Source organism: Girardinichthys multiradiatus, chromosome 8 (assembly GCF_021462225.1).
Source record: "Girardinichthys multiradiatus isolate DD_20200921_A chromosome 8, DD_fGirMul_XY1, whole genome shotgun sequence".
In the NCBI taxonomy this organism is placed as follows: Eukaryota; Metazoa; Chordata; class Actinopteri; order Cyprinodontiformes; family Goodeidae; genus Girardinichthys; species Girardinichthys multiradiatus.
Genome location: NC_061801.1, coordinates 41,920,071 through 41,932,386, shown reverse-complemented (window position 1 = coordinate 41,932,386; position 12,316 = coordinate 41,920,071). Strand labels below are relative to the sequence as shown.

The window sequence follows — 12,316 nt, the reverse complement described above, 5'->3', positions numbered from 1 at the left end:
CTGTAGTTTCCCTAATCAGCTGTACACGATTTGCAACAAAGACGTGCAATCTTTGTGCTTCATTGTTGATATATGCCAAGACTACTTGGGAGTCTGTCCAAAAGAACTCCTCATCAATGTTCATCTCGAGTTCTGATTTTAGCATGACACTCATTTAACGGAGATGACTGCAGCTGATAGTTCCAGTCGCGGGATGCTTGTAACTTTGGTAGGTGCGACTCTAACTTTAGCCACAACCAGACTACAGTGTAATTTGTTGTCATCGCTTTTGAACCTAATGTAGGAGCATGCCCCGTAGCCAATGTTACTGGCATCAGAGAAGTGATGCAGTTCCACTTTAACAATGTTCTTTAGTTCTGGTGGATGGTAACATCTGGGTACAACAACTGATTTGAGCTTTTCCAAACCATTGTTCCAGTCCTCCAACCATGAGCACAGATTGTCAGGAATGGGATCATCCCATCCAGTCCCTCTACGGCAGGCTCCTGTACTATACTTTTGCCACTTAAAGTGAAAGGAGCTACAAACCCTAGTGGGTCATACAAAGATGAAATCACTGATGGTATGCTCCGACGAGTAGGAGGCTGGTTCTTTGTGTTTACATTGAAACTGAAAGTGTCATTTTTGATTGACCACTGGATTCCAAGTACATGACCTTCATATATAGTATCAGCTTTGAGGTTGAGTGACTCTGTTGCGGTGGCTCTTTCTGAGGGTGCAAGATGAGACAAAGCATCACTTTGGTTGGAATTGAACTTGTGCAGACGTAAACCTCCACGTTTGCAAAGGGCTTGTGTTTCAGTGATGAGTTCTTGAGCCTCTTTGACTGATGGGACACTTATCAGCCCATCATCTACGTAAAAGCTCCTTTCCACAAAGTCTGAGGCCTTCGGGTAGTCAGACCTGTGCTGTTGGGCTTAAAGCCAAAGTACTTAAAGCCAAAATTAGCACATCCAGGAAAAGATCCAGCACCAAACAAATGTACAGCCATCCTGTACTCTTTGGGCTCTGTGTCTAATTGTCCATCCGACCACTATAGAAATCGTAAGTAGTTACGCATCTCAGGGCAAACAAAGAACTGATGGAACATTATTTTGATGTCACAGGTGATAGCCACATTCTCCCTTTGAAACGACAGAGCACTCCCACCAATGAGTTAATCATATCAGGTCCTGTGAGAAGAGTATCGTTCAGTGAGACACCGAGAAACTTGGCAGAACAATCAAAGACAACTCTCAACTATGTTGGCTTTTTGGGGTGCTACACCTCATGATGTGGGATGTACCATGCAATCTCATCAGTCACAAGAGGGGCTAGTTCTGCATCACCACTGCTGATAATGTCTCTCATAAAGGTACTGTAATGCTCATGATACTGTTTCTCAGCCTTTAGCTTTTTCTTTAGGTGTTGCAGTCGAACCGTAGCTAGCCTCTTATTGTTGGGAAGGGCTGGTGGCTTATTATCCTTGAAGGGAAGGGGCATCTGGTAGTGTCCATCATCTCTTTGCTTTATTGTGTCGCTGAGGAGCTGTAAAAAATAAACATCATCCTGAGATACGTATTTATCTTCATAGTTTCTCTCATTGAAGTCTAACTGTAAGTGGGCATTTCTTTAACTATTATTCGGTGCACATAACTCTGATTCCTCTCTCTGTCTAAGTGCGGATTGCCAGACCCAATGATGCTCCAACCGAGTATGGTTCTTTGTGCAAAAGGCTCGGTCAGTTGTCCTGTAACAACTTCTAGGGGAGCTAGTGCTGATGGACAGTCATACCCGATTAGCAAGTCCACTTCACAATCTTGTAGTGGGTGTAACTGGTTGGCTATACTTTTAAGGTGTGGCCACTGAAGTGCAGTTTCTCTAGTGGGAATATGGGACTTGTCAACTGGGATAAAGTCACGAGTGTAGGCTTGCTATATTTTGACATGAGTGTCAGAGTCAAAGCAACGCACCTGCAGGTTCCTAGCAAGTTTACTTGCCACAACTGTCTCAGCAGAGGTCATTGTGCTAAGCTTTAACTGCACTGGTTGATTATCCACAATCAACTTGGACGCTAAATCTCCTAAAATAAAGGAAGAGTCACTGTGGTTGTCGAGCAGAGCATATGTGAGTATTTCTTTCTTTGGTTCAGATGCAGCTGACACAAAAACTGGTACGATGCTGGATGTGGCAGATGTCTTTCTTGTGAGTAGATGGGTCCTGACTTTATGCTCTTCCTTGTTTGCACTCTCAGCTGGGAAACTAAAGTCCTCAGTTCTCCTTTTTTCTGGTTCCTTTGCTCTGGGTGTGTGCAGACAGGTTGGGTGACGTCGACCGCACTCACTGCAGGAGTGACGTCCTTTGCATTCTTTAGATACATGGCCTTTTCTCAAACATCCAAAGCAGAGGTGATTTTACAACTGCTTGCTTGTCCCTTATGTCATGGCTGACACTGTTTAAATTTTCTGGTGAGCAGAAAGCCTTCAGTTTTGTTCTGATTTCTTTAGCTAACTCCTTCCAAGAATTATATGCTCTGTTAAATGCTCTTTAATTTTTCTTTGCATCCTGTTTGTGCATTTCTTTGCCCTTTTCAGTCAAGCGTCTTTCTTGATTGCTGGATCTCACTTCTTGCTGCTCTACATTGTCGGGTTCTTCAGCAGGACACAACATTTTGTTCCTTTAATGTGTTTGCACTTTGTAGAAATGTCTGGAGTTAAATTTGAATAAGTGTGGCTTTAACTTTAAGATGGTTTGGGAAACAACTCTCAGATCAGACATTTAAACCATGTAGGTACACAAGTTGGCAACCACATATATGCCAAATATCTCTGTAAATACTGCTGATATACCACAAGTTACTCTGAAGGATACAAACCCCATACAATTTAAATAATAAATAATGCACACACTGTAGCTTTAAAATAGTAAACCACAACTGCATTTAAAGCATGAAATGCTAAATTAGTGAGCGGGTAATTAATCCTTTTATCAGCAAAGTCCTTACTGAGTACAATACCTGAACCCTTGTGATTCACCAAGTCAGAGTTCAATATGAAAAGCAGTGATGAAGTATCAATGATTCTTGACAGGAGTAGTCTCTCTTGACTGACTTGTGGGTTGCACTCGTCTACTATGGGACTAGCTTGCACTCAGCGACTAGCTTGCATTCAGCGACGAGTTTTCACTGTAGCAATCCCTCAGAACCAAAAACACACGGAGAGCTTCGACGGGTGCAGTAGAGTCACATTTACTTCATCCGAAACCAAGTTGGAATGCACCAAAATACAGTGAAATCTGGCTCCGCTGTCCAAGGGATGCAAAGTGTTTATGCTGGTAAAGTCCGTGTTGTGCCACTAGGAAGTCTTGAGCTGTTTTCTGACGAACGTGCCCTACTAGTTCAGAGTCACAAAGGTGAAGCACATCCTCCTCTTCCTCTAGTCTGCAGCATAATTCAGCCTCAAGTACTGACTGACAGGAGACTAGCAAAACTTTTTTACCAACTTCTTTTCCGGTTTTTTTAAAGTCACAGCTCGTTACGAACAAGGCTACAGCATCCTCTGCTGGACATTACTGGTAACAACATAGAACGGGCATTTACACTATTATTATAACTCCCGACGCCTCCTACAAGTAAACACTGTGTACTTCACTTCTTCTGTGTCTCTAAAGCTTCTAAGATTTTCATGTTAGCTTCATCAATATTTAATACTGTTACCTTTAACAGGTAGTTTTATAATGATGTAATCTGTTTATAAGTTTGAATTGACTTTGAGTGGGTCTGTTCATCTTATAGGAATTCTTCACTGGACAACATGATCTCCAAAAGTTCTCTGATTCGATCAGGAAATCCATCCGTTTACCAACTGAGACCAAAGAAAGAAAAATCTTCTAAACTGACAAGAATCACTGTCGGTGAGAAAGATGCAAGCAAGAAAAATAAAACCATCTTACTAGTTGGTGAAACTGGAGCAGGAAAATCCACTCTGATCAATGCACTGGTCAACTTCACCATGGGAGTGAAGTTTCAGGATAACATCTGGTTTCAAATAGTGAAGGAGGTGGGCCACCAAACATCCGATGTGACTGTGTATGAAATATTTGGTTTTGAAGGTAAAACCATGTCCTGCTCTCTGACCATCATTGATACTCCAGGATTTGGAAGCACTAGAGGGATAGAACATGATGCCAACATCACTCAGAGTTTATTTAACTTGTTTCAAGCAGGCGATGGGGTTCAAGAACTTCATGGAGTGGGTCTGGTGATGAAAGCCAGTGATAATCGACTGAGTGACCGACTGATGTACATCCTGAATTCAGTCATGTCGTTGTTTGGAAAAAACATAGAAGACAACATCGTAGTTCTCATCACCCACTCAAATGGAAGAAAACCGAAGAATGTCCTTCAAGCTCTTGAAGCATCAACCATTAAATGTGCCAAAAATGAGAAGAAGCAGCCTGTCTGCTACCTGTTTAATAACTGCCAGAACGAAGACCGCGAAGAAGAAGCAGAATACCTGCAAGGTGCCAATAAGATAACCGAAAGAGGAATGACAGAGTTCACTGCCTTTCTGGAAAAATGTCCTCCTCGAAAACTGAAGACAACTGTTGATGTTATCCAGGAACGCATCAAACTGACAGCCTGCATCCAAAACCTGCAGGAAAAAATAATCAGAACTGAACAAAAACAGAAGCAAATCAGAAAAATTCAAGATAATCTGATGAAATATAAAGAAGAGATGAAGAATAATGAAGATTTTGCTTTAGAAATAGAGGAGTCCTACAAAGTCAAAGAACCTATCAAAGCTGGAAACTGGTTTAAAGATGCTTCCTTTGAAAAAGCTATGTGCTGTACACGCTGTGAGGAGAACTGTCACTATCCTGGATGCGTACTGGCCCCGAGTCCTGCCTTCTGTGATGTCATCAAAGGAGGTCACTGCATCGTTTGTACTGGAAAGTGTCCAACATCTTTTCACGTGAAAGAAAAGTGGAGATATGTGACCAAGACAAAAATAGTTCAGATGACTCTGAAAGAAATGCAGCAAAACTATGAAAAGAGTAAAACTGAAAGAGAGAAAAACTTGACTTACTTAGAAAGTCTGGAGACCAGCATGAAACATCTGACAGCAGAGAAATCTCAGCTGCTGGATGAGTCCTACAACCATGTCGTCAACCTGGAGAAGATCGCTCTCAAAGTCGAGACAGCATCTACTTTAGTCCAATTGGACTTCCTGATTGAGAAGATGAAAGAAGCAGGAGACACCAAGAGGGTCCGGAAACTTGAAAGAATTAAAAGAAATATGGGTGAAGGAAGCAGAGCAGCTTTACAATATCATCATAATCCTGAGAATCAACAATAAGGTCATTATTCTGACTAATCAGCTGAGAACAATCTTTGAGCATCAAGTTTTCCATAAAAGTGAAACTGATTTATTATAAATAAAACTAAATCATATGGAGGGAAAATCTGGATCATTTACTAAATAAATCATTAATTATCTAAAACATTATGTCAGAAAAAAACTATTTAAAAAAGAATTGTATAGGTCTGGTATATTATAGATGCTATAAAAACATAAATATAATTCCTGGTGGAGGTTATTATCAGAATAAACATGACTTAGATTGATATACTTTTATTTCTATACAGACAGGTGGAGGGAAGTTCAATTACAACGTTTTAGGTAGAAACAATTTTCTCAGTGTCCATAAAAATCCTCTAACTAACAGGAACATGACAACCCAGTAATGAAACACTAACATACAACTAGTATGATCCAAATACCACAAGGTGCATGGAGCAAATGGCAGCTAAACATGTACCAGGCGCTATGTACACAGACAGCTGGAAAGATGATTATTTCAAGAAGGAAACAATGATGTACTTTTGTTCTGTTCGACCCATGAACCCAATTAAACAATTCATGAACCCAGCGATGGTGTCTCCTGGTCCTTCCTGAAGGTGCTCCTTATCAAAAATGTTCATTCTGTTATTTCATGCTGCACTGATTTCAAAAGTTCTTGTCAGTTCTGCAGCTGGTTGATTCAACGAGGATTTAGTTCATCTCCAGGTGTTTGCTGCATATTAATAAAGAAAACTACAGGTAATAAAGTCTATGTTGGTGAGTTTCTGCTAGGGAAGCACGATGTATCGGAGTTAAACGTCGGCCAATGGAGGGGGAGGGAGCTGGCCATGTGGTACCTGTTTGGTCATGTAACAGTGATGATGCCGCACAGGATTGTGGGTGTTTAACTGAAGCAGAGAAGCAATGTCAGAGGTGTGGTCGTTTTTTTTGGGCTGTGGGAGGAATTCAGAGTACCCTGAGAGAATCCGCACATGCAAAGAACATGCAAACTCAATTCATGAATCCCCCAGGGCAGGGATTTGAACCTAGGACCTCCTTGCTGCAACCACCGTGCAGCTCCTCCATGCAGCCCTCGCTCAAAGCCTCAAAGTGTTAGTGATGACCTGCCTCTACTGATTGGTTAGAAGGTATTTTTAAACTGTTGTATTGTTAAAGCTTTGCAGGGTTTGCACCAAGAGTTTCCCGCCTTTTCTGTTTACCTGGTGGCTGCTGTTACAAGCTGCCACCAGGTGGCCTCAAAGCTACATGTACAGGTAAGGCTTAAACTTTGAAGACATTTATAGTATTTAGGTTTTTTTTAGGTTAGTTGGGCTGCGCAGTTGGTAGCACTGTTGCCTTGCAGCAAGAAGGTCCTGGGTTCAAATCCTGGGTTCAAAGTCTTTCTGCATGTGTGGGTTCTCACTGGGTACACCAGCTTCCTCCCATAGTCCAAAACCATGACTGTTTGGTTAATTGGTCTCTAAATAGATGGGCACCTGTGACCCACTGTGGAATAAGCGGTATAGGAGATGAATGAATGAGTTTTTTAGGTAAATGTAAAAAAAAAAAAAAACAATAAAAAGTGTTTTTTTTTCTTCTTGTGGTTTTCCTTTTTTTAAGAAATATTAGTAAAAAAAAAAAAAAAGCATAATAAAACAACATCTGCTTTAACCTGTTATTATTTATTACTGTTGTTTAATATTTTAATTTTATTTTATCATTGATCTGATGTCAAATTGTCTGATGGAAGTAATGGTGGATTTTCCCACGGCTCGTGAACGCAGCCCGTCTCGTTCTGCAATGACGTGTCAGAAAGACCCGGAAGTTGTCAGTGTGTCTCCAAAATGGCCTACCAGACCCTCCAGCAGGAATATTTACAGATTCCTGTTGTTACCAGAGCCTACACCACGGCCTGCGTCCTCACCACGGCTGCAGTGGTAAGACCAACCAGAACCGAACCGGACCGAGCTGAGTCAGTCAGTCAGGGCTCTGCTGGTTTAGTTTGAGCTCAAGCTGTTCTGTTACAGATCCGAGTCTGAGCTGGTCATTCAGGAAGTCAGCTTCATGTTTAATGTTGTTCCGAACTGAGAACACAGTCAGGGTTCTGTTCGGGTTCAGTTAACCCGGCCATGAACGCAGTCAGAGATTATTATCCGGTTTTGTTCAATGTGAAGCTGTTAAGGAAACCTGTTCCCTCCATCACAGACCGACCCTGAACGCAGCATTAGATGTTCAGATGTTCAGCTCAGATGTGAGCAGATAAACAGGAGCTTCACCGTCACAGTGACGTCAGCAGGGCTTTGTTGTCCTTAAATCTGTTTTATTGTTTTAATCATAAATGATCCATTCAGGACGTGGAGTTCTGGATCAAATCCTGGCTGATGGTGACCCAGAGCTGCTCCATGCTTCTTTCTCCTCCTCCTTTCTTTGTAAGATCTGACCCAAAGGTTCTTAGAAGGGTTCGGTTCTGGGGATGTTCCTGACCACATTCCCAGGGTCTAAATGAGCAGGGTTCCGACAGAGACCGTGGTTTAATAACTGACATTCCAGGTCTGGACCAGTATGGAAAAAGGATCCGGTTCTTGGTCCATCTGTCTTTCTTTCCTCCAGTTCATCCAGGTTCTACATTTAAAGTCGGACCTCTGAGCAGATATAATTAAAAATGGGCTGAGAGTTCTGGACATTAGAGTTTGGTAGAATAAGTAATGTTTGGGTTGGAAGATGTGGAGGAATCCTGTTTGGGCCACTTTGTTAGCTGTTCAGCCCTGTGACCCGGTTCTCCTTCAGGCTTGAAGCCCACAGATCAAACTGTTCCTGGATTGTTGGTAGATGTTGGTCCTGGAGGACATGCTGATCCCACTGTTTACCCATGCCAGTGTTCTTAGCAGAACTGGGAGGAAGTCCACTGCCTTCTGTTACTTGAAATAAAAAGTTGAAATTGTGGACTTCAGAACACCTGACCCAGTTTGGGACCAACCTGAAGCTTTAAGGATGTAAACATCTCCTTATAAACAACAAAGAAAGTTCTTGCCCAACATGCTGTGCCCATATTAACCTAGCAGAGCCGTTCTTCTAGCTGTTGGCGAGTCCACAGGCCCGGCCCGGTCTTTTGCCAGTTAAGTCTGTCCTTGTACCGAAGATTCTTTGCTGCCCTTTTTGTCTATTGGTCTTCTTTCTCATTTTGTGTGCACATGGGCAAGCTCTGCACTGGTGGCAACAGCACTTCTGGACCTTCTAGGATGAGCTGAAGCTTCTTTTCTGCATTTGAACGTCTCAGCCTGAAGTTCTTGATGGTCCAGAAAGCTGTTCTTTCAGCTGTGATGTTCTCAGCAGCATTGAGGCTGTTCTGATGCTGCAGCTTTTCTTTAGAGGGAACCAGCTGGACTGGATTTCCATGAAGTTGGGGCCAAACTGCACCAGAGCTCGGGTTCAGGGTTTTCTCCGGCAGTAAATCAGTCCATCTGACCCAGAGACACCATTTTGCTGTTCAGACTGGGTTCTGGTTCTGAGCTTTTTATGGGTTTATTCTCTGTTTTCTCTCACAGCAACTGGAGATCATCACACCGTTCCAGCTCTACTTTAATCCAGATCTGATTCTGAGGAACTACCAGGTGCTGAATGTGAATCACACCCAGACGTTTCCATTAAATCGGGTCAGAACTAGCACACCTGAAGGATTTTCTCCTTTTTTTCCAGGTATGGCGACTAATAACCAACTTCCTGTTTTTTGGTCCAGTCGGCTTCAATTTCCTGTTCAACATGATATTTCTGTATCCTTCTGGTTTGCATGTTTCTGTTTCACAGAGGCAGATGTTTCTGCATGCTCAGTGGCTGCAGTTCTGCCTGGTCTAAAATGTTCTCCAGACCCTCTGAAGGCCCACTTTGTAAATGCAGTTTAAAGCCTGGCTGAGTGGGAGAGAAACCTGAAGCAGTGAGGGTCATCTCCTGGGTGCAGCAGGTCAGATCAGTGAGGCCGGGTCAGACTTTACACGGGTTTTCCTTAACAGTCTGTTTCAGGTACAGATACTGTCGGATGCTGGAGGAGGGCTCGTTCAGGGGCCGAACGGCTGACTTTGTCTTCATGTTCCTGTTTGGTGGCCTTCTCATGACCGTATCCTTCAACCACTCGCTGTTTATTTCACACATTTAGGAGGTTTTAGGAGAGAATGTTCAGAAAAAACCTCATAAAATGTTTAGCAATCATCAGAAATGACAGTAAGCTTTGGAGCTTTCAGAGCCGATCTAAAAATAGTGAAAAGATTCTGCAGCTCAGGATGAATTTCTGTCAAATGCACACAGAAAAGCACAAGTCAGACATTAAGGTTTGAGACTGAATCCTTCACCCCTGAACAGATCTTCGGCATGTTTGTGAGCCTCGTCTTCCTCGGCCAGGCCTTCACCATCATGCTCGTCTACATCTGGAGTCGAAGGAACCCAAACATTCGCATGAATTTCTTCGGCCTCCTGAATTTCCAGGCCCCCTTCCTGCCCTGGGTGCTGATGGGATTCTCCCTCCTGCTGGGGAACTCCATCATTGTCGACCTTTTAGGTCCGTTTTACTCTAACTGATGACAGGATGAACAGAACAGAACCGGTGTGGTGAGGAGTCATTGTTGGTTTGATACTTATTTTCAGGGATTGCTGTCGGTCATGTCTACTACTTCTTGGAGGACGTTTTTCCCAACCAACCAGGAGGAGGAAGGTGGCTGAAGACTCCATCAATCATGTACGTTTCCAGCCCATTGGCTTATTTCTTATTTACTGTTTTAATCTCTTGCATGAAATTCTTATTTTCTGAAAGTGACTAATGTGATTCATGAACTTTAAATCAAATATTCTAGACTGAAAATAAAACTGACAAGTTGTATGTGATACTCAGGAGGCCTGATCTTCTCCTTCTTCTTCTTCTTCTTCTTGTTCTTCATCTTCATCATCATAATAATGACTTTATTCTGCAGCCTCTGAGCAGCTTGAGTGGCACGTTTCTGCCTCATCGTCTCCAGCTCGATTCCTGGCGCTGACTCAGCCCTTTTGTCAGGAGTCAGGTCAGGATGATCCTAAGTAATTAAAGAGAAGGAAGCTGGAAAGAGCCTCAGAAACCCTGAACCAAACATTTCTGTGGGAAGAGCTGTAAATCCGATCCACAAAGACCTTTCATAGAGTCCACAGGGTCCAGAATATTTGCTGGGACTGGCTCTGTTCAGGAGAACCATAGAAACCAGCTCTGAGGAGGTTCCTGTTTGGGATGAAAGTCATTAACTCAGTCAGCTTTAATTGGATGGTCTTAATGTTATGGCTGCTTGAAAGGGCAATGGAAAAAGTATTCACACCTCTTCTGGTATGAATGCCACCAGCAATGGTGGCGACTTTGGTAGAGGTTTGTCTCAGTCGTTGTGTCCTTGAACTTCCCCCTCCTTGGCTGCTGATGGTGGTCAGAAGGCCCGGTGGTGCTGATTGTATGGCCGCCTGGCTTCCTTCAGTCTGTCCCAGGGCAGCTGTGGCTCTGGTGTAGCAAAAGGGTGGATGACTGATATTAGGATGAAGAGCTTTGGGCTCTCTGGGGACCTGATGAAGTGCTGAAGCAGCGCCGGCCGTTCAGCATTTCTTAAACTTTTCTACTCTGTCACATTACAGCAAAAAACAACATATTTTCTTGGCTTTGTTTGTCAGACCAAATGATGATGAAGGAAATCTGAAAAGTGTGGTGTGCATTTATATTCAGGCCCTCCTGTGTCTCCTACTTGGAACTGCAAACAGGACTTTATCTCCATCTTTCAACACTGGCTTTCTTCTTGCCACTCTTCTATGAAGACCAGATTTATGGAGTCCACCACTAATAGTTGTCTTGTGGATATATTGTGCCACTGGAGCTGTGGATCTCTACAGCTCCTCCAGAGTTGCCTCTTGGCTGTGTCTCTGATTAATGTTCTCCTTGCCCAGCCTGACAGTTTAGGTGGACCAACATATCTTGGTAGGTCTGCATGTGGTCCATCTTCTCTCCATGTTCAGATGATGGATTGGACAGAACTCTGGGAGATGTTCAGAGCTTGGGATGTCGTTTCAGAACCGAACACAGTTTTAATCTGAACCAGAACTTTCTCCCTGACCCGTCTTGGTCTTCATGGTGCTGGTTCTGTAAAGAACCTCTTCTGGTGTTCTTTAAGGAACCTCTGAGGCCAGAAACAGAACAGCTGTTGTTAGACTGAAGGCAGACTGGATTTTATTGAAGGAATCTGCGTAAAGAGGTTAAACGCAGATGAACGCCACACTATTCAGTTTTTAATGTTTTTATGATGAAATATGATGTTAACTGTAAATATGTCTGTTTGAAATAAAATGTTCTAATATCAATGATGCATTGCTTTAGGAAAGCTGAAGATGTGAGGAGGATGTTTCAGACCCGTCTGTCTGCATGAAGCTGACAACCCGGGTCAGGTTTCATGTTTCTGAGCTCTTTCTCTGTAACTCCTCCCACAGAAAGATGCTGTTCGACACCCCAGAGGAAGACGCCAACTACAACCCGCTGCCTGAGGACCGACCCGGAGGCTTCGCGTGGGGCGAGGGTCAGCGCCTCGGAGGGTAAATCTCCTCCCTGAGTGTCGGATGGCCTTCATGGACCTTCCTTGGAGAGATGAAGGAGACAAATGTGCTCTTTGTTTTCGACGTGTTTGTTTAGTTCTCGGTGAAGAATGCCAAACAACCTGAACTGCTTTGAAAGAAATGGTTTTGTGTTTTTGGGCTTTAATCATCTTCAGAAACTCTTGATGCTGAATCATCGCTGTGAGGCCATTTTTAGAAGAACTGGGGTTTTGGACTACAGACAAACCTTGGACAATGAGTCTGTGGGGCTCACATGATGTTTGTCATCATCTCAGATTAAAATATTGACGTGTGGAAAAAATGACAAAATTTAAATATAAAACAGAATTTATCCAATGATGAGTCTTTCTTTTTCATTTCACTTTTTAAACAAATAAATGTGTGCAGCAAATGTT

At 43.0% G+C, this 12,316-nt stretch overlaps 2 protein-coding genes across 4 annotated transcripts in view; both read left to right on the top strand.

Moving 5' to 3' along the window:
• LOC124872120 (septin-2-like) overlaps positions 1-5,910 on the top strand; it is a 78,211-nt gene extending 72,301 nt beyond the window's left edge. For all 3 annotated transcript variants that reach the window (XM_047371821.1, XM_047371822.1, XM_047371824.1), the window contains one exon: positions 3,773-5,910. In XM_047371821.1, the coding sequence (XP_047227777.1) occupies positions 3,773-5,336 (1,564 nt within the window). In that variant the 3' untranslated portion in view covers positions 5,337-5,910. The remainder of the gene's footprint in view (positions 1-3,772) is intronic.
• Positions 5,911-7,125: 1,215 nt separating this feature from the next.
• derl2 (derlin 2) lies at positions 7,126-12,316 on the top strand. The gene is made up of 7 exons (XM_047371870.1): positions 7,126-7,258; positions 8,867-8,932; positions 9,018-9,091; positions 9,339-9,432; positions 9,675-9,870; positions 9,957-10,047; positions 11,799-12,316. Exons 1-7 carry the CDS (start codon positions 7,166-7,168, stop codon positions 11,902-11,904), a joined length of 720 nt encoding a protein of 239 aa, XP_047227826.1. The 5' UTR covers positions 7,126-7,165; the 3' UTR covers positions 11,905-12,316.